Below are 27095 nucleotides of genomic sequence, written 5' to 3'. Positions count from 1 at the left end.
AAACCATTTTATCATTGGGCTCCCGATCAATTATGCAGCTTCTTAAGGTTTAATATTTCAATGGTATTGATCATTTTAACAACTGTGTTTGTGGTTGGCTTGCCTTAACTGCAATGCTGCGGGAAGTTGTGTATATGTGTATATATACATACACACACACATATATATATATATATATATATATATATATATATATATATATATATATATATATATATATATATATATGTGTGTGTATGTATGTGTGTGTGTGTGTGTGTGTGGCATCGTGCAAATTTGGTCTTTTAATTAATAATTTTCTTGTTTGACACAAATCAGTTTCCCAGCTTCAAAAAGTTACATTATTATATATTTCACATTTTGCAGTCCTCTGTACAAAGTGTTCTGTCCTTTACTTTCAACAATATTCCCAAACAAGTTGTTGTCAGACGTTATCTTTACCACCCTCATCCTGTTAAAACAAATGTAATGGAGTGAGTGCAAACAGAAGCTCCAAAAGCACTGTAGTTAGCAGATTTCATTTCCATCCTCTCTTGAGAACGTCTGCCTTCTGCAGATATAAATAGGTGCAGATTTGATAATTAGTTGAAATAAAGGTCCTGGGTCACAAAGACTTTGATCAGCACATCTCCCCCTTGTCCCTGACCCTTCATTGGACATGTGACTTTAGCTCTCTCACTTTTCTCTCTAGCTCTATATCTCAATCTCACTTCCTCTATCTCTCCATCCTTCCTGATAATCTGCAAACTACAAAAACACAGTTATACATACTGCATATCTACATATTTCTTTTATGGGATTTCAAACTGTTTTACATCTAGAAATCTTCCCGAGGATCATAATCAGTGTGTTGTTTTCTGATTGATTAGTGCCAGACCAGTGTACAAAGTGTTCTTTTAGCCCTTTTGCATTCCTCTCTATGGGAAAGTCAGCACGGCATGCAAAAGGATGTGAAGATCCATGTCAGACTGTTGCAAATCATTCAATATCCATGTCTGTTGGTCTAAAATTGAGTGAAATGGGGGCTGTGTATCTAAATAATCTGATAAGAATTTGAAAGACACGGATTGAAGTTCTCCGTCTCTCTCTCTCTCTCTCTCTCTCTCTCTCTCTCTCTCTCTCTCTCTGTGTCTTGCAATTTTACAGAAACCCCACTGTGTACAAGTGCATACTGTGTGTGCTCTATGCACTGGGTTGCCTGAGGGCAATTGTTAGCTTGTGCCCAATAGCCGCTCTCTGATTATACATCAATACCTTAATTCCAAGGATAATTAATGCTCTTATAAATTACAAAGCTTTCTAAACAAACCACACGGGACATAACAGGAAAATAATACAGTTCAGTCCTTCAGTGTGGTTTGTAAATGAAGAAACATAGCTTGTGGCTGCTGTAATAAGTACTTAATTTTGTAGTAATTAAAATCGCCCCTGCTTTGTTTTATTTTTAATCTGGCATTCCTCAGAAAACCTGGTTGTCATTTTATTTTTAGTATTCGTCTTAAACTTTCACTGCAATGTTTTGGAAAATGTGTTTTTCTTTCCAAAAACAGTAATATAGCAGTCTCTTACAGCATGCATATTTAAATAGAATGCATTTTGTCTGCTCACCCTTTATATCTTCCACTGTACTGAGTTTTGAGTGAAATTATATGAGGCTTCTCATTCATAGAGAATGTGAGAATTCCCTCTCCCCTCCTCCACCCCCGCCCGCCCCATGGAGGTTGCTAATTGGCGGGAGACTGGGAGCTTCCTGCTGTGTGTTAGCTACTTCCCTTTGCTTTGCCACCCCACCATGTCTTTCACCAACACTCTGCAGAACCAAGTAATTAACCCACAGCTAATGAACTACTTCTAATTACACCAGCCTGCTGTTTCTATCACACCCTCCAAAACTGAGGAAACACTTTTGTGCCATGTGTAAATCCCCTCTAGAGGGTTTTGTAAGTTAGCTGAGCTCCAATCAGATCCCTATCAGACTGCCCTGTGTATGAGTACCATACAGTTCTGCACATTTCACTGCTGCTCTGCCTTAAATCACTTTTCTTCCGTTCTGCAATATGGAATGGATTAGCAGAATGTGATGGTGTTGCGTAAAGGGTAAAATCATTTTCAAGGTTCTATTTCAAGTCTATTAACAAAGGAGGCAATTGATACTACAAACAAATCAATTTTGCTTTTTTTCTGGCCAGTGTTACTAGAGCAAAATGGTTACTGCAATTGAATGCTGTGAAACTAAAACAATCAGCACATTGCCTCCTGGGTATTTGAGTTGCTCATATTGTAATCAGCAAGAATTATTTTAGCTGTAAGTGATACATTTGTTCCAACACTAGTCTAATGCATAAAGTACACATACAAGGCAATATTAATAAAATCTGTGTTCTGCAGTCTTGGTCTTCAGCACATAATGCTTCTAGGTTTCCACTGGCCGCAGCATGACAGAAGCTACAGGCCTCAGTTCTGCTATCTCTGAGAAATACTCCCAGACATGCCAGTGGCCTGCCACCCCCCCCCCCCCCTACTCACACACACTCATGTAAACACACTGCTCTGTTCTTCCCAGCCTTAGACTCAACACAGCCATGGCTATTTCTGTTCCACAGACTGATAGCTCCTACTGAAGATCATTGATTTTACGGGAAGCCCTGTTTACAGGCTGAGTGCCATCGACCTGAGGTGACTTTTTGCCTCCTGCAGTTGGAGCAATACTGGAGCAGCCTTACGTCTGCATTAGCAGAATAACAGACAGAATATTTACGGCACATAATAAACAACAATGCTGCACATGGTTAATTGTCTGATTTACAGTGTTGGAGATCAAAGAGAACAAGAACTCCATGTACCTAATATAATTATGATGGTGTGTTGTATATAGCCCTGGTTGACAAAGTTTTTGGGCTCACAACTCCATGACGAAGTTACTGAAAGATGCATTTTCCCAACTTGAAATGTCACTTTCAGAATTAATTATTTCTTAAACCGTTATAATACAGTTAACATTAGATAAATATTAATAATTTTTGTATTGTAATTTTATTCATTTATTTATCTAGATTTTGTACGGTTATTGTGGCAGCAATCTCCCTGTTAGCTAGCATACTTGCACACTCATGTGAGCATAGTTATTCCTCAGTTTAGTATCAGGTTATTGTTTTCAATAAAGGCTAGCGGCCTACAGTCAGTTGTGGCAGAGAATAGAGTAGATACAATAGCGAACGGACTAGAGAAAGGCAAAAAGAGACGCTTGCAGTGCAGTGTTGGAAATGTAAATTCCCTCACTATAAGGTCACAGTATTAAAACCAGAATTGTTTAAGCTGTGTTTGGAATTAAAATTGACTTATGTTTAAGAGTGCATTGCAAGCCCCCCTTTATTGGTGATTAATTGGAACAAACCTAGGAGATAAACCTACCTCACTCTGCCTGAGGACTACAATGGTTCCCCCATCAATGAGCATGTCCCTAGTGCAACATCAAAGGCCTTCCCCTGCTTTATCAATAAGAACCCTTCCTTCCCACATCTTCCTGTAACTTGCTTAGCGTTCACGCCATTGATTTTCCAATAAGCGCCCCTTACCCTGCGGTGGCTGGCCAAGCTCTGTGATGGCTCAGAGACCAGACATAGACAGGCAACATCACTGAGGGACAATTGAAAATCAGATCTGGCGTAATGTTAGGGGTCCTCTTGGTGTATTAGGAAACTGTGTTTTCCCATTTAAAAGGGGTGTTTCCTCACTGCTGACGTGTATGCGAATACAAGTAAGGGTCAAGCCTGCATCATAGAGTATTTGCAGCGAGGGTTGAGTCTGACCTTTTTCCTTCAGGAAACCCTGGAGAGCAGGGTCCTCTGAAGGCAAGACCAGGCCTCCAGGCAGGTGATCAGGCATGCTTATAATCAGATGGTTCCTTAGCCTTTAATTCCTCCCTCAGTTGGCCGGTAAATCCCAACTAATGAAAGGACCCATAACTTATAACTTATCTAATTTTCCTTTCCTACCAAATGACATCCAGACCCACTCTTTGACAATATTCATTAGGACTGAGACCTTTTTGCGAGATTCAAGCTTATCTGCTTTGTTAGGGTGGTTGGAGGAGTATGACTTTTTGTTTTGTTTTGTCAAAAGAGCAATAAAGAAAGAGCAAGAGGGACCGTGGCATAATGCCTTTGAAGGCAGGTGGCTGCAGGAGTGTGAGTTCTACCGTCAGGATCTGTGCGTTGGCATGCTCTCCCTCAGATCAGCTCAGGAATCCAGCCTTTTCTTCCCTCTGATTATCTTGTATTGTCAGCTAAGGCTTGTTTTGGCTGCATACAGCCTGCTTATTGTCAACTCAGTGGGCCCACATTCAAAATTACAATACAACACAAGGGCAGAGGCCATGGCAGGATTACTTGTTTTGTGCAATCAGCACTAGTGCCAGTATGCAAAAGAAACTTACAAAACTTTACTATAGTAACGTATTACAGTATATAACCTTGCATAATACCACTCAGCAGTAGTCACCTTTAGTGGGCTGCTCCATCATTCTGATTTGTGGTTATTAACACAGTCAGCACACAGAGACACCGGCCTTTTCCACTTCCTCTCTTCTTCGACCGCGTCTCTTTGTCTGTCTCCCCGACTTGTTTAGTGCCTCCCAGAGATTAAAGCTTTTCCTGCTTTAAACAGGTGTCACTGAGCCAGGCAGACCTCCTAGAGACAAACAGCGTTATATCAGTTGGCCCATCTGCGACTTGCCGACTCCAGACAATCCCATTGCTCATCAGTAACCACTGCAGGTTATTGAATTACACCATCTTGATTTTAAAGGGCAATCCTGTTTTCTGTAAGCAGTGGACACACCAAGCTGGCTCAGAGCTCCAGCACTGATCAAGAGTCATTGTGTTATCCTGTCTCCTGCTAATTGCTTCAGGTATCTTACAGCAGTAATAGGAATGGATGGGAACATACACTTTGTACAGTACACTGTATCCACTGTGTTCGGACTCAAAACGATGCAAAGATGAGAGTAGAGAACTTTGGAGGTCATTGTGAACTAACGATCTTAACTAGTAGTTGTACATGTGGGCTCAGTGTTCCCAGGCTTGGTCGAGACAGGCAGTGGAATCTAGAGGAGGGGCTGATGGACTTGATTACAGGAACAAGGTGTGAAACACTCCATGCTCAGACAGGACACATGGAGACTTTTTCCAATGAGGCTGTCCTTTTAGCCAACTCACATTTTCAGCTTTTTTTCCCCCATTTCATTTTTGTGCAGTTCATCCAGATGCTTTTAGTTTGAAGAATCATTGTCTGTTTGACATGTGGCACAATTTTTTCTTGCATTACTCTCGCTGCCCTCAGTCTATTCGTGTGAAATGGCTGTTGAGCTCATAGCTTCTTATTAATGGAGCAGATAATAAATACAGACCAGTAGGGCTAGTATCCCCTCACTCAATATGGCAGCCGTCTCTAAATCATGTCTGGCCGTATAAAGCAATCTTGTTAATAAGCCAGCCAGTCTAATTCATTTCATTTTGTATGCAAAGCAAGGCAAGGGTCATCAGGGTTGGCTTCTGTGGTGTGTAAACAAAACAATCAGGTGGACCATACTGACAGAAAATGTCCCTGGGTATTTATGACAATACCATCTACATCATCTTTGCAGTCATATTATAAATTTAACCAACAACCATAGCTTTATCATTTTACTACCTCTTTCGTTATTATTACTTTGCCAGCAATATGCTCATCTCGCCTGCGATTGTTCATTCTGAAGTTCAAATACAAAAGCACATCTTTATAATAGAGGTCCATTATTTTTGAAAGTTTAAGTGCATAGGTCTCAGGTATATTGTGTGGGAGGCAAGCTTCATCAGACATTCATGAAAAGGCAGACAGACATTATCAATCTATCCTCTCCCTCAGTGCTTAATATGTTAGGGTGTGGGGGTAGACTCCATTCTGATCACAGCTGAAATTTGCATCTCTAAGTAAATAAGTAAATAAATCAAGCGCAAGCAGTGAATGTGCTAATCAACCGGGACATGGCAGTGAGCTTGGTGCCGGGAAACTTTGCTCATGTAATATTCAGTACTGTTGGGTTAAAGGGCAGCCCAGAGTTATTGGTTTCAGCCGGATTGCCCCCTTTAATCAATGTTGGCTGCATCTCTTTAATAAAATTATTAGCTCAGCAGTATCTTGTGCTATCATTTTATCTCTTCTGTGCTCTAAATTGCAGCCTGTGCTGGGCCTCTCAGATGCTCTGGGCATGGCCAGCTCCCGAATGCTCAGTTCCCATTTATTATTTTAGAGGCATTCGATGGCTGGAGTGTTTGAAACCAGGCTGAGCGTAGAGGTTATTGGATGGAAGATCTAAACACAGCTGCAGGGAAGTCCCAACCCAGTTTATGTATTTTGGGTTCAGAAAAAAAGCCTTTTATTGCTCTTGTTAAAGTTCATACATATCTATATCAATAAAGCAAATGTATTATTTTCGTCTTACATGCACTGACACAACTGGAAGATGGAATGATAGTGGTGATACTTTCTTTTTTTAGATGCAGTTTTTCCTTTTTCCAGTTATGTAAATGCACATTGGGCTGATGGGTGGCTTCTCAGTGTCTAATTATCTCACAAGGAATCTATTTGATCAATTAAGTTCGCCTGTTTCTAGTTTTTTCTGACTGCAAGTTAATTAAAAACGGATGTGGGATTTGCAGAATATAAGATTGGGGGGTGTTGTTTGGAAGGTGAAGATAAAAGATGGTAACTTCCTGATATGGCAGGAAGATGAATCATGGACGGCTTATTAGTGCTTGTCTCAGGTATTGTGTTAAAGTACCTAATCTAGCGTAATGAGCATGGTGTCATTTTTCCAATTATATCTCAGACTTTTGTCTCTCACCCAATGCAATATATATTTGATTTTATTCGTATGAGGTTCCTATGCATAGTGTCCTTTTAATAGGTTGTCCATCTGATATTTTCTGAATAAGCAGTTATATTTTAGAAAATATAAACATTTAGGTTTACAACATTGACAAGTTGTGTTTGCTTATATATGTGTGTAATACACATTGTGTATATGTTTACATTTGACCCCTACCATGCAACAGTTACCTTTAATCTCACCCAATTTGTGTTTCTGCAGGCCTGGATGCGATGAACGCCTCATGTAGGCATCAGCATGGACAGCTGTGAGTCTCCTGTGGTTTCTGGGACAGACGATGGGCTCGGCTCCTCCCAGCAGCAACAACCACCACAGCCCTGGAACGATCACTCTAGTTCACAGGTCCCTTGCACCAACCAGGCACCGTCCTTGGACCCCCTGTCTCTCTCTGCTTCCTACCCTTCTCAATCCCAAAATCCTAGTGCACCTCATGACAGGGTAAGAGAACTGCAGTCCCAGCAGCAGCAGCCGCCAAAACGAACATCACCACAGGCCCACCGCGATAGCTCCGCCACAGGCCAGCTGCATCCCAGAAGAGAAGGTCTTGAGGAAGAAGAGCAAGAAGGAGTAAGCTGTGGAGAAGAGGAAGAATCTGAGGACTTAGATGAAATGGAGATTGACAGCTGTTTCCCAAGTCTTCAACCCTTCCCTGGGGTGCCATTGGCTTCAGTGGGAGGGGGCATGCCCACTCTATTGCGACATCAGCCCACACGCCAGCAGGGAGCACCTGAGAGTGGAAGTGAGGAAGGAGAGGAGGAAGAAGAAGAGGAGAGTAGTGATGTGGAGAACCTGGCTGGAGAGATAGTCTACCAGCCTGATGGCTCGGCCTACATTGTAGAGAGTCTCAGTCAGTTGATCCAAAGTGGTGGGGGCATGGTGCCCGGCCTGCTTCCCACAAACTCTCTCACCAGTGGTGGAAAACCGGGGGAACCTGCTGGGACTTCATCCTCAGTCTACCCGCACATCATCAACACGTTCCACATAGCCTCATCCTTCAGGAAGTGGTTTGGCAATTCAGACCAAGGTTTCCCCAATACCTCAACCATGGCAGGGCTCAGCCCTGTCCTGCACAGTTTCCGTGTCTTCGATGTGCGGCACAAAAGCAACAAGGATTATCTGAACAGCGATGGTTCTGCCAAGAAATCCTGTGTATCCAAAGATGTGCCCAACAACGTGGATTTCTCCAAATTTGATGGGCTAGCTCTATATGGCAAGGGTAAGCCCATTCTCATGTGTTTTATCTGCAAGCTGTCCTTTGGCTATGTGCGTTCCTTTGCAACTCATGCCGTCCATGATCACCGCATGACACTGTGTGAGGACGAGCGGCAGCTACTAGGGGACAAGCAGGCATCTGCCATCATCCAGGGCATTGGGAAGGACAAAGAACCCCTCATCAGTTTCCTGGAACCAAAAAATAAGAGCACTCCTCTGTCACCTACCCCGCACCCCATTAACTCTAGTCAGAGCTTCTATGGCACATTTAGTGGTGTTCATCTGGAGCCTGGAAGCAGCAGCAGGGGCAGTGAAAGCCTCCTCAACAAAGACTCTGACTCTGGCCTCCATCAACAGCAGCAGCAACAAACCCTGCTAAGCTCATCCCTCTCTATTGGAGGGCTGAGCACTCTTACTTCATCCCCAGGCTCTGCCAAAGACTCTAGTGCCCTGCCCAAACAGGGAGGAAGAACAGAGGAACCTGCAGTGAAAGAGTTGGCATGCAAAGGAGAGGATGGGGACACTGATGAACATGAAAACAAGGCACACCTATCAGGCTCAGAAGAAGAGGAACTGTTATTAGGGGAGGAGGAAGACGAGGTAGAGGCAGGAAGCTCAGCAGTGGCCTGTGATGGTAACAGTAGCAGCGGCGGGGGTGAAGCGGGGGAACCAGCTGTCTCAAACCAAAGCATTTCCAAATCTCCTTTATTAATGCCTAGTAGCGCTCTCCAGCCTTCTGCCTGCATCTCTGCGGTCAGTTCCACACTCAACAGCAAAGATTCTGTTACTACTTTCTCCTCTGTCAAGAAAGAGGGTTCAGCTGTAGATGGTGGTGGGAGGACCTCAGAGCTCCCTCTGAGCTTTAACTGCCAGGGACTCACTGTTCCCCCGGCAATGGCGGTAGCTGCCGTCAGAAGGAGCGAGGATGACACTGCTGGCCCTTCCTCCTCACCTTTATCCTCCAATGCTGCTGCTGATGAAAGTGCCAATCGAGATAGTGCCACAGCTCCAGAACCAAATGATTGCCCTGCAGAGGGAGAGGAGGAAAATGGAGCCCTTCTGCACCATCACCACATGCACCATCATCTTCATCACCTCCACCCTTCATCTCATAGCCACTCCCACCTCTTCCCAGGGGGTTCCTGTGATTTTACTGGGATGGGCGAGTGTTCACAGAACCATGGGCCTGGTGGCAGTGGAGGAAGTGGGGTAGAATGCCCTAAATGTGACACCGTTCTGGGTTCCTCACGCTCCTTGGGTGGTCACATGACCATGATGCATTCACGCAACTCATGCAAGACACTGAAGTGTCCGAAATGCAACTGGCATTACAAGTACCAGCAGACGTTGGAGGCCCACATGAAAGAGAAGCACCCAGACTCTGGGGGCACCTGTTCATACTGCACCAGTGGACAGAGCCACCCTCGTCTGGCTCGTGGAGAAAGCTATACCTGTGGATACAAGCCCTTCCGGTGTGAGGTATGTAGCAAAAAAAAATTTAGCAATGCTTTTTTGTTGTGTTATTGGTCCCTTTAGGCTTTTAAAAGATGCAATATAATGTAGTATGATATTGTAAAGTAACATATGTGTCACTTTAATGCAGTTCAAGAGAAAATGTCCTTTATATTCTAGGTGTGTAACTACTCAACCACCACTAAGGGCAACCTAAGCATCCACATGCAATCGGACAAGCACCTAAACAACATGCAGACGCTGCAGAATGGAGGCACCATTTGCTCTTCGCAGGAGCAGGTGTTTGGACATAACCCAGGAGGAGTGGTGGCTGTTCCCACAGTGACCCAGGCCAGTAGCCATCACCCTACTCACCACCATCCTACACAGTCCTCCACCCATATGGCTGGACCGTGTGGGGCCCCCTCCCCAACCAAGCCTAAGAGCAAACCTACTTGGCGGTGTGAGGTATGTGACTACGAGACCAATGTGGCACGGAATCTGCGTATCCACATGACCAGCGAGAAGCACATGCACAACATGATGCTACTCCAGCAGAATGTGTCTCAGATGCAGCATGGCCGGCTTGGCTTGGGAGCCATGCCTTCTCCCTCTGAGGCTGAGCTTTACCAATATTACCTGACCCAGAATATGAGCCTTCCACCAGGCCTCAAGATAGACCCAGCTGGAGCCGAGGCCCAGTTCCTGATGGGGAGCTTTCACCTGGATCCCAACATGGCTGCCCTAGCCCCTGCACTTGGTGAGATCCATTCTGCCTCTTTTGCTCTCAGAAATGTCATTCAGTTTAGATATGTCTCTTTTGATTGATCTTTATTCCAAATGCATCACTTTACTGGAACACAATACTATTCATATTGCCCATCTCCAATGCTACATTTACTTGGGAATTTACCACCCTTTTTTACTTTTGACCTGCCTTTCTTTCTCATGCCTTAAGGTAGACCTGACCTCGTGAACTTGACATAATTCTCACATTTTACAAGCAGAGAGTTGCTGAAATAAAGAAGAGGAGGTAACAAAAATATAACACTAGGGGGCTTTCCCAGACCCTCTCCATTTTTGATTACTGATAATGTCCATGAAAATAGTCCTCACAGCAGTATTCCTATGCTCAATGCCCTTATATGTATAGAAAAACCTGCTTGTTCACAAGGCCAATCTACCAGTTACTTTCATCTACAAATAAAATAGCTGTACATTCAGATATATATGTGCCAAGTAGCACAGAAGCCCAGAGGCACTGTATTTTTTCTTCACAAGCCATCTCAGTGACACTGTATCGATTTGATTATGTCAGAATTTCAAAGTTCAATCTGAGATACCCACTTTTGCTCAAAAAAGATGAGTTTTGCGGCAAAACAATATATTTTCTCCTCTCCCTGCCCTTCCCCTCAGCGTCCTAGCCTCGGTCATTATTCCCAAACTGTTGCTGAACTTCACCACTGGAGTTCTCTACTTTTTCCAATTTTTTAATTGCAGCTATAAATTTTATCTTGGTCAAAGAAGGGAGGTTAGAGGGCTCAGCATGGGTAATTCAGCAGCATAACAAAATGTTTGGCGGACCAGTTACAACCCCACAGTTTGTACAGACTTGTCTACAACTGTCACCAGTTCAAAGACACAAACAAGAATTGATTGCTGTGACTAATTTTTTTCCCCCTCTTCTACCATCTGGTTCATGTTTTTGTGAGGTGTAATAAGCATGTTACAAGGGAGGCAATGATGACACAGTCTGGGCCCATAAAGACAGTGGTGTCATCTCTGGTCAGACTTTAAGAAACTCTTAAAGCTATCCTACACAACACACTGATAATAATTCTACAGTAGGATACACAGGGTTCATTAAGCCTCTTGATTCTGCAATCGCAAGAAGATCTCAGACTAGATGGTTAAAGTTAGATATGCTTTTACATGGTATCACTGTGGATTTTGTTTTACTTTTGTGTACTGAAAGGAATATATGAGATAGAATGCAAGAGAGTAAGAGTGAAGAAGTGAAGTGACTTTTAGCTATTTGTGCTGGAAATTGTTGTCTCAAGTAGACTGTGAAACAGCACAAAAAGACAAGTCACACAGCTACTTACTTTAAAACATCTTGATGGAACAGATTTTTTAAGGTTCACATTCCTGGTTTCCATTTATAAAAAAGCTACAAATCCAGCTCTCGGTTCTACTAGTCTACAACAAGAATTTAGTGAGGAACACGGTCCAGGTCGGTGGTAAATCATGAATCTGCATACTAATGGTGTGTGAGAGCCAGGTAGAAAGAAGATATGCAAGGTGCAGAAAAAGACAGAACAGGGATAGCAAGAGTTTAAGAAGCCATGACTGGAGAGCTCAGTTTGTGAGTGATTTTAGAGGGCTTCTCAAAGGTCTCCCTCTCCTATAAAAACTCAGGTAATGGAGAAAAGTCCAAGAGCAGGCTGCATACTGCAGCAATAAATAAAAAGGAGCTGCTGGAATTAATTTAGTGTAAAGCCAGACAGGGTCAAGCCAGCATGCTCAGGCTGGGCAGTGAAAGATTAAAGATCAGCAAGCAAAGGCAAAAAGTCTGGTTGCTCTTACCTCATATTTTTAGATTTTAGTTCTGTGGTTGGTATCATAGGATATGTGCTTGCCTCCGCCCCCCACCCCCTTCATCGTACAAAGCAAAATTAATCTGTTAGACGTCTATATTGATTTAGAGTCAATCCGGAACGAAAGAAGCAGAAGAATTCAAGCAGAGAAGGATTTTTTAATATTATTATTCAGTGAACAAGGGCTATGGATTTGATTTACAGTAATGTGTGCTTGGGAACTCCTTAGTTCTTCAGTAATGATAAAATAACTTGCTTTTTCTGTGGCGCTCATGCCCTCTCAAGTTGATTTACAGGCAGGCCATGAAAGTGCACCTGCCCAAACAGGGCAATGCGTGCATTCATTATCTGGCAGTGTGAGGTTTTGGTCTCTGGGTTTTAAAAAAGGCTTTGTTCTTTCTTAACTCAAAACAAGGATAGCTATAGGTCCATAAATACATATATGTATACTATCCTCCATTTAATATCATACTGACCAACAGAGTGTGGTTTTTAAAAGTTGAACAAAGACATTTTAGCTAAGAGAGTGGGACAAACTATGACTTCCTTTTGTAAAATTAAAGTTAAGAGAGATTAAGTGATCTCTATGAAAAGAACTCTGGTTTACACTTTGAATATGTCTAACACAACTATAAGTGTATGTATGCAGCATCTAAATACCTTTCTTTCCTCTTTTCCTCTGTCTTTTGTCTCTTTGTATTTCACGCACATTGTAGTAGGTGGAGAGATCCCTATGGACGTGCGGCTGGGCGGTGGGCAGTTGGTGTCCGAAGAACTGATGACCCTTGGAGAAAGTCTATCACAAACCAGTGACCCCTCCCTCAAGCTCTTTCAGTGCGCAGTATGCAACCGCTTCACCACTGACAACCTGGATGTGCTTGGCATGCATATGGGAGCTGAACGCAGCCTACCGGAGGAGGAGTGGCGCGCTGTGGTGGGCGACTCTCACCAGTGCAAGTTGTGCCACTACACCACACAACTTAAGGCCAACTTCCAGCTACACTGCAAGACAGACAAGCATGTGCAAAAGTACCAACTTGTAGCCCACATTAAAGAAGGGGGCAAAGGCAACGAATGGCGCCTGAAATGTGTGGCCATAGGCAACCCGGTGCACCTGAAATGCAATGCCTGCGACTACTACACCAACAGCCTGGAGAAGTTGAGGATGCACACGGTCAATACCCGCCATGAGGCCAGCCTTAAACTCTACAAGGTTAGTGGTCCTCAACCTCCTTTTTCACAGCCACCAATCAACCTCGTCATGACCATTTGTATAATATTGCCAGGAGAAGTGTGTTTGTGTCATATTTGGGAGGATTTATGACAAATATGTCCATAACCTTCTGGCCACCAACTTGATATCCTTTTGTAAAACACATAACTGTTCTAGTATTAGTAGGCCACACCACTAAACTAGGCACTTTTCCAGGGCATGAATGTGATAGCTTTGTTGTGTAACTCTTGCCTTCAAAGCTGTCACATAGAGGCAGGGTCACGTTGCTGCCATGAGGAGAACATGGCAGGTGATGCTGGTTTGGAAGCTTAGGGGTGAATCAGTAGGAGACGAATGAAGAAGTGTGAGGAGACAGAGGTTTGGTGCTAATACTCCTCGGAGCGGGAAAGGCTGAATCGTTCTCGACAGCAGTATTGATTTTTGCTGGACTTGGAGCTTCACCTTCTCCTCTAATCATTCCATAATAGCCAATGGATGAACACTCTCCGAACAAATGGCCATAAATCTAACAGGCCTGATTCCACTTAGGTACCTATCCTGTGTGTCTGCGGCTTTGGCCACTCTGCGCTTAACCTAAACTGGCATAGCTGCACATGCACACACATGCAACATATACAACAAAACACTTACAAACAATGACAGCATACACTCCCTGTCTATAGGCCTACACTACATACACATCAACACAATCTAACAAACAATACTGTAATGTGCACTGTCTCCTCGTAGATTCCTCGTAGATTTTGCCTTTAGTGTTTGACACTTACAAAATAAACAGGAAAAGTATTTAAACCAATATTGTTTGACACCTTTTTGGCATCTTAGTATTTTATAGTGTCACATCTTTTAGAAAGGAGCCACAACATTACATTACTAAGTTGAAGTTGAAGTGGTCCATTTTAACTCCCTCAAACAGGGTGTCTATTAGAAAATCTTCCAGGATTATGAACGGATCCTGAGAACGACTGGCATAACAGACATGTTTCCTGTCCACAAAGCCTTGGTAGTGCAATCACAGTATGAGAGAAAGTGTTAAAGGGGAAGGTGTGACGTAGGGCTCCTAATGCAGAGGTTAACGGGTCAGGGGACACAGGCGGTGTTGAGTGGAGACTATGCAGTTTGCACCGGGACAAGTAGGAGCACTGCTCGAACATTTTTAAATGTACTGGGTATTTATAGATGTATAGAAATGCAAATATGCAACATAATCTGTGAATGTGTTGAGTCAGTTGTGAGACAGCAGAAAAGCATAGCCAGTCATCCTTGTGTTTTTTTTTCAGCCCATGGTCATCTTCTCCTAGCCTTTGCTGCTGGGCTTACTGGCCCACATTCCAATGACAGTATCACATTAGACCGAAATAGGCAGGCTCTTGCATACACACACACTCTCTCTCTCTCTCTCTCTCTCTCTCTCTCTCTCTCTCTCTCTCTCTCTCTCTCTCTCTCTCTCCCTCTCTCTCTCTCTCTCTCACCTTTTGGAGAGAAATAGAATAGGGTACATTTATATTACATTATGCTTTCCACTTTGCTGTAAGCCCGACAGACTGAAGAGAAACTTTTTTTTTCTCCTTTCGTCTCTCTTTTTGCACAAGTTTTTAAGAGAGAAGAGACATATGTCATACTGCAGCTCAGACTGTGGGGGATTAAATATGTACAACACATCCAGGCATGATCATTTTTTATGACTTAAGCCTCTTAAGATGGCTCCATATTTCTTAAAACCAATTGATCTTCTGAGTAAGAGTGTGTGCATTTGTCCAGAAATTACCTGCTCTCCCATCCTGAGAATACTGCAATCCTCATAAACTCTCCTTCCAAACACAAGTCAAAAACAGAGATGTTCTGGAGTTGACAAGAATTATTACAATAATTTATGACTCACAAAGGTGATTAACGGACAACAAGTACATGGTTGTGAGCCCTCTTTGGCAGCAAAGGCTCCCCACTTGACAATGTCACAGTCGTCATATACTGCATTTGATTTACTAGCCTGGTACAGATACTGACAGGCTGAAATCCAGAGTGCCCTACAAGCCTGTAAACCCAACTCGGTATATTATGCAAAGACGAAAAAAGGAAAATCACCATTCATTTATTCTTCCCCAAAGAAATCCGATGCAAATAGCACCGTTTTTTAACCTTTTTGGGGAGAAAATAAATCATCAAGTCAGCATAAATAAAGCTATGATGTGGGAGATGCCTGGGACACTTCACCCAAATCAAACTGGTTTGCATTAAACAGGCCCTTTGTGTGCATAGCTCCATATAAATTGGAGCCTGTAATTACTGGAATTAAAAAGGAAGGTTTAAACTGAGGGCTAAGCTGGATGGGATAATTTGAGAGTCTGTGGTATGCGGCCCATATTAGGGCTTTCTAAAAATATCACCCCCACCACCCCAACTATTGGAATGTTCCAAAAGACCACAGAAAAATCCTGCCAGTCATCCTGGCCACACAGACCACCACACAGTGGGGGGAGAGAGGGTGATGCCGTCTTCCCTTCTGTGCTATGTTCTTAGTTGAGACATACCCTTCCTGAGCGCAATGTGTCCTTCCAACAGATTACTTTGCTGTTCAACTAACTTTTACTTTCTCTTGGTCCAATCGACCATCAGGTTTATATTGGCTCTGGTAACAGCATGATGGCCATCAACAAGCTCCAAGAATGGTCATTCCTAAGCACAAACAGATGAGTCCTGTTGGAGCCCGAAAATTAGTTTGTATACTGTATGTTTTTAGAATATGAAGTTCTTCCCTTAGATTCTCTCTTCTTAAACAAACATGGTTTTCATTCTCATTTTACAGTTAGCCTGTACGTACTACTGTGTGTGAATTTGATAGCCCTTATACCAGCAGCAGAAGGCCTCAGGGCTTGGCTATGTGTTAGTGTGGAGGTGCGATGAGTGGAGCTAATCCAGCTCCCAGGCCCTGGCTGTTCTGGCCAGACAGAAAGGGTGGGACCTAACCAGGCCCAGCCACAGGCCTCAGCTTCCAGTCAAGGGTGGGGGGAAAGGGGAGGAGCATGGGGAGTTAGCTGGCTACCTTCTTTGTCTCGAGGGCCGGTGCAACCGGCGGTAATTGAGATTGATTGGATGTTATTTTTCCTCTTGCAAATGTAGTCCATTAGCTTGGCACATGCATAATCAGTTTAGAGCACAGTTAGCCGAATGTAATCATGTTCCTCGGTGTCTGCTAGCACAAAATCCACTCCAGATGCCGCTCGGCCATGGATAGGAAAGGAGAAAGTGCCGTCACTATCAGATGGGAAATCTTTAACCAAGGAAGCCTTGACACCCCTCCCTCTGTCTTGGTCCCGCTCTATTGAGCAGACACATAACTATACAAACTTCTCACCTATCTCTCTCTCTCTCCACCATACCCACTCAGTCACATCCGTCGTCTGCTCCTCACCTTTGAGAACATCGTGTTAAATGGAGCCCAGCAGCTGGCCCATTAACTAACACAATACATCTGTATCTTGGATGAAGTTACTGCTCTTATTTTACACTTCAGTGAAATCCAAAAGCATCACTGAACTCTGAGGAAAGAAAATGTCTCCACTCGGCCGAGGGCAAATAAACACAATGAAACATGAAAGAGGTAAAGAGACAGTAATGTAAATGAAGAGATTAGTGGTTACATGAAAAGGCATTAAGGTGGCTTGCTGATGATCCGACTCAGCTGAAACACTGGCTTCTCAGTCTCAGGAATGCAAACCGTGTTGACCCTTGCCCATTAATGATCATTAGTACCAGGATTGAATCCAATTCTCTTGCCCTTTACAATAGTTTGTTGTTGGGGTACAACCACTAATTGGTCATAGCTATAGAAAAATATCAATCAGAGCTCTTTAATGTTTTTCAGACACATGCAGGAGATGAGTCCTGCTGACAAAGACTTAGGCCAAGTGCCCACTAGATGACAAAATTTTAGTGTCCCAGATGTGTTTTCAAATTTTTGTGGAATCTCCCAATAATTCTTGATATTTGTTGGTAGGCTTTTGTTGTGGTCAGATAAACAACCCAATGTTGTCACTCTGGCCAACTTCAAGACAAATATTGCAGCAAGTATTGTGAGATATCCTCAAGCAAAATTATGTCTAGTGGGCGCCTGGCCTTACCCGCTTACCCACCAGATATTTCTAAGAAGAGGAGGGGTAGGAGGAGGATGGAGAGACAGACAGGAGAGAGGGGATGGGGGCGACAGGAGGGTTGGAAGGATAGATACTCTGCTAATTATCATGGCTAGCCTATGATTGTTCAGTAATAGTGCTCAGTGGGAAAGGTTGCAGCAGTTCCAGGAAGAGCTGAGCTCTGATTTACTGGTACTACCGCTCTAATAAAGCGCTTGCTGCACATCCTGGGAGACAGCCCATTCTCTCCTTTCACATGCACAACCGTGTGAATGCAGAGCAATCTTGAAATCTAAAGTGCCAGCAGATGACAACATAGGGCTCATGAAATGTACCATTTTAATTGCACAAACAGGTCCTTATAATAGGATTCCGTACAAGTGATGTACGTGTGATTAAGGCGTCACACTAAGGAAGTATTTCAATACTGTATATTTTCCTGTAACACCTCACCAACTCGGTAACACAGTCATGGTCCTGAACCACCCAGTTGCCCTCTTTGTGACCGTAGTTGCCTGCAGGACGTTGAGCTCTAGTGTATTACCTCAAACTGACCTCAGTTACTCTGAGTTGTGAGTGGACCAAGGAAGGAGTAGCATTCAACAGAAATCAGGGTGAATTGGTAAGAGCAGTTGTCAGGCCGGGGGCGTAGTAGGGTTTAGTGTTTAGCAGTGTGTAAGAGTTTCACAACTTTTCTAGCTCCCACCCCCTTGTGAAGGCCGGAGTGAGGGTCAGCTTTTGACCCGTAACACAGCTGCTGCTGCTGCTGCTGCTGCTGCTGCTGCTGCTGCTGATGTTGCTGATTGTATGTGCAACAGCCCTACTGTGGGGGATGCAGGGACTACAGTGGCAGTGAAATAAAGCAAAAGACAGAGAGTAGAAAGCTGCAGGGGAGGCTAGTCTTTTCCCAGATGTCTTTCTGCTGTAACTGTTTACCACAATTGCCGGAGTTAAAAGGGCCCATTGCATTACAAGACCAGGTTTTTGGTCCTGGTATTGTGGCGATAAAGATGCATTCTCTATGTTCCATCACACATAGCCATAGGAGGATTAGAGAACGGGTAGAGATGATGTGTTACATCGTCAGCTTGGAGTCAGAGATCCTTGGTCATTGTATTACTGTTTTCTTTATTTTTATTAGATATTTTTGTTTTTGGACCAGGGCAACAGTGCACACTTCTGCTAATGCACAAGGGATCTGCTGATCCTGTTATCTCCAAGCTGATCAGTGGAAAAGGCAGATTGTTTTTTCGGGGTAGGAAAGGAATAGGGGGCATGGTTCGATATCAGCTTTTGCAACCCTGGTTTATAACAGTTCAAGGCAGAGACACACTTGTGTGCAGTAGGTGATTTTTTTTTTACAGTAGGTAATATTGTATGGTGTAGATACACAGTTTGTACCTCCTACCAGATCCCACCATCCCCACCCCTTTGACAGACAAGAAACAGTTTCTTTAAAATAACTGTCAAACTTCCATACCTCTATAGCCCTCAGCCCACTCTGCCTCTGTTTACGTAGTTTTGCTTTTTTTTTTCCTATTTCATATCTTTTGGTGTTGTCGCAACACTAATAAAAGACGTAACAACTAGGTGTGAAGGTAGCCACAAAACCAACCAGTATGGCCAGTGAATCAGTGGGTGGTCTAAAATGGGGTTCTGCTTAAGGTTAAATGTCTTTAATCCGACCATGCTGGAAAACTAAACATTTTCCACAGCTACATCCTCTGTCTGCTAAGCCCCATCCCACTCATTCTACTTACTCACAGCTTGTAAGAAGTTCCTTACTCCTCACTAGAAAGCAAAGTAATGTTAACGTTATAGTAACACACTGATTTTCTCATTAAATCAACAGATCTAGCTACTATAACAAAAGCACATAAAGCTTTACAGGCTTGACATTGTCTTGAAATTGTGTGATTTTCACAAATAGTAAGATAAAGTTCTTTCCTTTCAAGGTAATTGCAGGAGATTGGGGTATTGAGAGGACAATTACATCCTGGAGAAAGTTCTTCCTGTACCAACTGAAGGGTCTCTGTATCTAATTGGTGTTGTACCTCTGTCCAGCTCTCCTCCATCTTGTCAAGATGATATTACAGGCATGTTCCTGTGTTTTTACCATCTCAACTGTAAAGATGCCGGAGAGATAATGTTCCATTTTCCTAGACTTCAAAAAGTATAGGATACCATTTTAATCTGGAACCTCTACAATTGTCGATGGATTTAATATGTATCTGGCAGTTGAACTGCAGTACAATGAGATGCCATGCAGACTGAATGTCATTACATTTACATGCGCACAAATTACCCAATTACTATAAACACCTGAAATGATTGATAATGGTCTTTTCCTGTTTTGCAGTTACCAAACTGCCCCACTAAATTTGTTGTTAAATGGTGAAGCATACATCTGAAATTATGTGTGGTTTCCTATAGCACCACAATAAATAATAATATAGTCACACTTATCCTACTTTTGGGGTATTATTGCTCTAAAGATCATCTTAACATAAGCTCTATTTTTCCATTTAGCTGCTGATTATTATTATTTAGAGTTCATGCAAACACACATGTATGCTATGAGGCTATTATGGCTTGATTGATGCGTCTCACAGGTATTTTTGCCCTACTGGTCAATACATCTGGTGACCTATAGCCACTGCCCCTAAAAGACTAACAGTGGCAATTGGCAGGTAAACACTGCTTTGATAAGGCCAGATGGAGGTTCCTGTGTATCTATGTAGCTCCTAAGCTGAAGGGATGGAGAGAGTGAGGCAGGCGGGCTTACCGGCTCTGTGCCATCAATACATCAGTGGCTAAGCCACCAGATTAATGGCCTCCAAGTGGTCAGGGCCACAAAACTACTCAGCTCTGAGGTCTGTGTTCAGTGGAGCTGTACATGAAAGCAAAGTAAGGAAGGAGGAGGTCTTAGGTACCAGGATGAGCACACAGGGACCTCTATTCTGTTTGGGTTTGGCCTACAGACTAGAGTCATGGGACCAATACATTTTACAGAATGATAGATATGTGCCCTGGCTGTCGTTTCATTCCCACTTGTAAGTCCAAAAGGATGTTTGAGATACTAAACACAACATTATAAACAGTGCTAAGTCGTTTTATTCACACGTATTATCAATGACGTAATTTAGTTTGTAAGCACAAATTATTGTCTTTGTTGTTTCTTGAAAGGCTGCTTGGGTCAAACTGATGCTTGATTGCTACTACTGCTCAGAGCATGTACTGCTTTTCTTTACCTAGTTTTTTCTTTATTTGAATCCATCTACAACTAGGGTCTTTCCATTTTGTGCTCCATGGTTACTGTTAGATTGCAGAACTCTAGCAATTTCTCGACTGGATTTTATAGTTGTTAGTGATGCGTTCGAGATGCGCTGATGGGTGCATGCATGCTACCCTCAAATAAGTCTTCTTTGGATGGATTATATAGAGAAAAATGTGATGTAACGTGGAGTGAAAGGCCTACATCATCACTCTGTGACCACGATCCAGGCTTGAGTAAAGATTAACCATACATCAGTTTCCTGAGGTTTATTATCTGTATGATTTTTATTTGAAACAGTGGGGCCTCCGAGGGCCTTTCTTTAGTGCCAAACGAGAATAGCCATCTCTTCCTAAACTTCATGGCACTGGTTCTCCATCCATGTTTTGCGTAATTGCTCTGTGCTTGAGTCTTCGGTTAGAACTGGGAGCTGTAAATCTATCAGTGTTATGCAGACAATGTTTTCTCCAGATGTAGAAGAAAAGAATTCATCCTTTTGTAATTAAGCGGTGCAGCCCAAGGTGTCATGCGTTTTTTTATTGGGGGATCTGGAAAAGATCATTTTGCACCTTGTTTTCTCATCATGCTTTTTATTGTTCAATACAAAAGATGGATAAAATGGAAAGACGAAAAATGGAAAAAAATGGCAGAGAATAGAATCTCTTGTTTAAACTGGATTTGGAAATGACTACGTAGTGATGTAAGAGGTAGCGATGAGGAGCGTGGGGTGGAGGCATAAAGGGGACAAAGGCATAGTCATGGAACCAAGGCAATTACATAGTTTCTCCGATGAAGAATATCAGGGGGGAAAAATCTTTTTAAAATCCCATGAATGTTCCCCAATGTTATCTTTCCCACGGGTGCCATCTTCTACACCTGTGTTCTACTTTCAACTAAGAGAGAGGGGGAGTGAGTTGTGGAAAGTGATAGTGACTAAAGGAGAGAGAGACAGCTTTAAGAGTTGGGGACGAGAATGCTCTTCAGTTTCTCAAGGGCACAGATACTTTATGGCCGCCACATTCCTGCATGACAAACTGATGCCCAGAATAGACAGAGTGGCGTTGGAGAAAAAAAAATAGTTTAACGACCAAGCCTTTAAGCCCCACCCCAACATATCATCTCTGTTGCTTGCTCACCTTCACCTCACCCTGCTTTGTTTATGTGGCAAACCTCAGGGTCACACTGTCTGACGCTTTTTTTTACTACCCAAAGCTGGTGAAAGTGAAGGACTGAAGTGCAGGCTTTTGTTCAGCGTAAGCAGCCACACACATTTTTGTTTTATAAAGTCCTTTTCAATCTCATGTTGATTTACAGAGGCCTCTTTCGTCTGAGCTCTCTTCAGAAGAGCAGACAGCAGAGAAGGTTTCCATAGTCACTGAACTCCAAGGCTCAGTCCCAGATCATATACTTTCTTCCCTCACTGCCTTCCTTGCCAGCCCCACAAACTCTTTTTCATAATGTCACCACATTCAATCAACACTAGGCCTAATATTAAGGACTGCTGAATAATTCAAACTTGGATCCTTCCTTCAGATGGCCTAACTCTGTCACTAGATAGGAATGTCCTTAATTTATGCTTGTTCGGTTAGAATTGTCATGTTGAAATAATTTGAACCATAAGGGCTGTCTGTGCAGCTACCGTTTCAATGAGAACTCTGGGAGCTGTTAAAGTTTGAACATGAAATTCTGAGATCTGGAATGCAAATTATTATTCAAATGATCAATGTATTAATTTGCATGCTGAGAGGCGTGAGGGAGTGAGAGAGCTTCTTAATAAGTTCTGTAGAGCAAAGTATTTTATTATTTTTTTTCAGTCTGAGGGCGTATCAATTTTGCAGTTATGAGTCCCAGTGTGACTTTAATCTTTCTCTCTCTTTCACACACAAAACATGCTTTTGTGCTCACCAACATTCAGACACATCTTTCTGTTTCTCAGGAAGTATCATTGTAGAGATGATGTGAAGAGTAACAGCAGCTTTGGAGATAGATAGGCAGTATGGACACTATGGCCTCCTCGATCTCTTAGTTGTCTTTGCAATCAGCTCATTTTGAATTTCTGGAGAGATGTAATGTCAAAATGCCTGGGTTGTGGGACATCAAAAAGACTCAAACCTCAGACTCAAGCCTTAAGCAAGTTGAAACCGGTTGAGTGAGAAGCCAAAAATAAGGTAAACTCCTCAAAACATGGAACTATTATAATTACAGAAAGATTTCAGGACCTTCTGTTTGTACTTTTTTCTATCATATTGTCTTTCATTTCTCAAATGGAGCTTATCATTCTATTTTCCTTAATGTACAACTTTTTCTCCTTTTTATTAAGTTTAGTTTCGAGTGTGCACTTTTATTATTGAGTAGTTTGGGGAAAGGAAGGGTATACTTTGGTGATAGTTCTTTGGATGTTTATTATCTGTGATCTTCTGGGCTTTTTGTTCTTTGAGTGGTCGTATTAGATAAGAAGCAAGTTTGGGACCCAGCAGCCTGTAAAACAAGACCAACATAAAATAGAGGAAAACATATGTGTTTTGAATTTCATTATAATAATTTATCATTGAAGTATTGGGTGGCTCATTGCAAAAATACTAACCATGTAGTTAAGAGAGATCAGTCCTTACATCTGGAAGGGAGGTTAGGGCTTTTTAGATGAGATATCCAGCATTGGAATATTTCCAGTATTCAACTTAACTTTTAAATCATTAAAAATGATGAAGCCATCTCCACAAAGTTAGGGTTTATATATGAAAATCAAACACCATCTGCCATCTCTGATCAGAAGCAACAGCCATCAGGCCAGGGTTACCAAGGCAGAACAGGAAAAGCCATTAACTGCCAATCACTGCATCGATCGACAAGCCAGTCCACCACCCCCACTCCCACCCCTCCAACCACCCCTGCCCACAGACTCACACATACAGTTCATTGGCTTTTACTGTACAGAGCACACAAACGCACAAACCCATACACGTGCACATGGCCTTGACTTTACCACTATCTCTTCGTGCACCCGCACAACGTGATGTCTAACATTTGGTAGAGTTTGTCTCTTTCTTGCTTGAACCGTGTTATCTTTTAAATTATCTTGAGTCTAGATTGCAGGATCAACATTCTGTTCAGTTTAGATAAAGGTTGTCTGACTTTTCTTTATTGGCTCAGTAAACCCAATGTGTTACTGAAGGACAGTCAAGATGGCGGTAAAAAGATATTTCCTTCTGAGCATAGGTTTGTAATCTCCTCATTACTGAAATGCATCTCAGTAAAGTCCGTTGCCCTGTCAAAATGAGAGTAGACACTCCATTCGGCTCGGTCTCCCTCCACATTTTTGAAGTCAACCCTCAGATAAAAAGGGAACTAATAGAGTCAGTGAAGGGCAAAAAGGAAAAAAACAAGATTGATTTTTTTTTTTGCTTCTACATTTTCAGTGGTGTCGCTAGAACTGAGGGTCATTAGAAGAATATTTACCTACTTCCCAATCTAATAGAGATGCTGTATATCAGAGTGATCTGGATCAGAGGTTAGGGCAGGGGGAGCAATTAAAACTTATGGATCTAGAAGCTCTGGGCCTGTCACATTGTGTGTGTGTTGTTAGCAGCAACGGATGAACTAAAAGGGAGTGAGAGCTCATCTTTTTGAACATGGCTGTAATAGTTAATAGAGCATTGTAGCTGATGAACTAGTGATGCGTTAGTAAGGGAGACTAATGCATATGTGTGTTTCTGCACTCCACTTACAAGCATATGTTTGACTATGCTGTTTCTCGCTTTGGTTAGATCGGCCTTCTCTTAGGCCACACAATAGCCAGAGACCGAACAGATATGATGGATGTGGCCTGGGGCCTATGCGCTCGCTCTGCAACTGCGGTGGCCTCATCCGCACATCAGCCACGGGGAGTGGGAGGGAACACAGTAGGGAAGGAGGGAGGAATAGAGGGTAGAGATACAAACCAGACTAGCCATTTTCCTCGTTCCGCTCATAAATATTTGTGTGGCTGATTTATAAACAGTAGAGCAAGAGAACAGATCAAAGTGAACTGTAACGCTTATATAAAACTGAGGCTTTTTCACGACACTGCCCTACACACCATGCCCGTGCCTATTAAAGACAAAGCTATATATCATGAGGCATATTGGCAAGAGCACTGAATGGCCACTCACTTTAGAGCCCGGTCTTCCCCAGTTGTGACTCTAGTTCGTATAGCCAATCATTTCAAGTCTCTCAAACACTAGTTAAAGGCCATCAATGTGTGATATAGCTAAAACTCAACCTTCTCTTAGCCTGTGTAAACTCCCCGAGGTCAGTGGCTACTTAGGTGGATTTTAAATGGCTGTAATAATGCGAGGCAGCCGTATTAAAACATAGCTATGCAGTGAAAAGTCACTGTGTCCTGGTGGTGGTAGAGTAGTGTTCGTCACACTCGACAGCTGCACAGGCAACACAAAGGCCAAGCCTCCTGTACGGAATAGAGAAGGGATTAGGGTGAAACAGTCTGTGTACATACTTACGTACGTGCGTGCGTGTGTCTGTGTGTGTTGGAGTACAGTACTTGCATCATGTGTCCAAGCACTGGCAGACACGGACATCAACGACCATAACACTCCAGGCCTGTTAGAAGCAGAGCAGACATTCCACACCTTCGAGCAGTGTTTACCTCCTGCCCCTTTAAATGACACACTCACACACACATATATCTCCCATCCTAACCCAGCCCCCGGACTGACCATTCAATTCCCGGTCTGGGTGCAAATGTGGGGGAGCAAGATGTGCTCTCCTCAGCTTCTCTGATTAAGAACAGTAATAGCTGGCAGATGCAGAAGAGCGCAACGAAGATGGCTGTTCGCTGACCTCTGTGGGAGGGATAATAGCATGGGTAACGGTAGAGAAAAGAAGGCCCATTTCAATGGAGATTCCCCCTTTTGTCCACCACCAGGACAGGGTGTGCTCAGTGTGGTGAGGCCTGGGAGAGGTGCTGCTAAACAGCATGTCTCTCTGTCTGTCTGTCTGTGTATTTTTCTGTCTGTGTGTGAGTGCCTGGAGACATCTGGTTCTCTTGCTGTGGGAAAACGGTGGCATTAGTTTTTTCAGGCGCGTCACCTAGTGCTTACATAAAACATGGGTTGGGTTTTTGCTCAAGGGCATGGTGAATTGTTAGAATTGGCCTCTGTGTTATACAGAAAGGATTTGAGACTATTTGATTTGTAGCCTGTTGGTATAGTCAAATAGAATCCAGATTTGTTTCTCTAGCCTCCCGCAGTAGTATGAGGGTGTGCTGCTATCTTGAACGGCAATTCGAAGAAGCACCCCTTGTCTTATATATTTTGCTTTCCACCCTACATTCTATATATTGTATATGGCGTGGAAGTTTCATCAGGTAGGCAGGCATTGTAGAAGGGTTTGAGAGAGACAGTGGACTGCAGATTGTTTTATTCCTGGTGAGTCTGAGTTTCTGTACGGGGAGTTCAAAGTCCTGCTGAACATCAGAGGGCTGATGCTGAGTGAGGCTGACTAGCTGCAGCCTGTGGTCTGGGAAGGGTTACTGAATTATTACTGATGGTTTCAGGGGTAACTGTCCGACCACAGGACTGGGGAATATTAATCATTTATTTGATTGTCCGCATGTGCTGATTAATCAATTTGAGAAGGATCTGCAGGATTAACTACCCTATTATTCCCCTGTAAGAACAGATAAGGGATAAGACTTTAAAATATCATATTCCATTTATCATTTATTTTTAGGTCCCTGCTGATGAGGGTGAAATAAAAACTGAGGTGAGATTATGCAGAACAGCAACATGGGGAAAGCATTGGGGGAGGAGGATAGAGGAAGAAGAGATGAGGAAAAAAAATCTCCTAACTGCAGATTTTACTACTTCAGAAGATGGGGGGAAAGATACAGCTTTGTATTTCTTCAAACATGGCACAGAAACGAAGTTGTGCAACTGGGAGCGAGAGAGCAGAGAGAGAAAAGGGGGAAGGAGAGACATTAGGAACAGGAAGTTGATGGGAAAGTGATAACTGTCTCCACCTGGAGTATAGCCTGAGCTGTGTACTAGAAAGGAAGGCAAAGCATGGGAGAGGAGTGAGCTGCAGCCTTTGATTCCTATTCAGTACCCTGGTTTTGGTAAGTTTAGCTCTCATACCAAGTATAGCTAGATAGCTGATCCAACAATGTCACAATTCCTGTTTACCCCACTCACTATCTATTCAGTCTATAAATTCTCAATCTGCCAGCTGTTTAATGTGTTATGTCATGTGGTAATGCCTTTGATTCCAA

At 43.0% G+C, this 27095-nt stretch overlaps 1 protein-coding gene across 2 annotated transcripts in view; it reads left to right on the top strand.

Moving 5' to 3' along the window:
* Nucleotides 1–7143: 7143 nt before the first annotated feature.
* zfhx3b (zinc finger homeobox 3b) overlaps nucleotides 7144–27095 on the top strand; it is an 87525-nt gene continuing 67573 nt past the window's right edge. For both annotated transcript variants that reach the window (XM_068595979.1, XM_068595978.1), the window contains exons 1-3: nucleotides 7144–9619; nucleotides 9773–10352; nucleotides 12906–13402. In XM_068595979.1, coding sequence (XP_068452080.1) covers nucleotides 7166–9619; nucleotides 9773–10352; nucleotides 12906–13402 — 3531 coding nt within the window. In that variant the 5' untranslated portion in view covers nucleotides 7144–7165. The remainder of the gene's footprint in view (nucleotides 9620–9772; nucleotides 10353–12905; nucleotides 13403–27095) is intronic.

This window comes from Clinocottus analis, unplaced genomic scaffold (assembly GCF_023055335.1).
Source record: "Clinocottus analis isolate CAN_PGR_092001 unplaced genomic scaffold, fCliAna1.0.p SCAF_33, whole genome shotgun sequence".
Lineage (NCBI taxonomy): Eukaryota > Metazoa > Chordata > Actinopteri > Perciformes > Cottidae > Clinocottus > Clinocottus analis.
The sequence above is the reverse complement of the archived record's forward strand: the minus strand, read 5'-3'. Positions and strand labels throughout refer to the sequence as shown.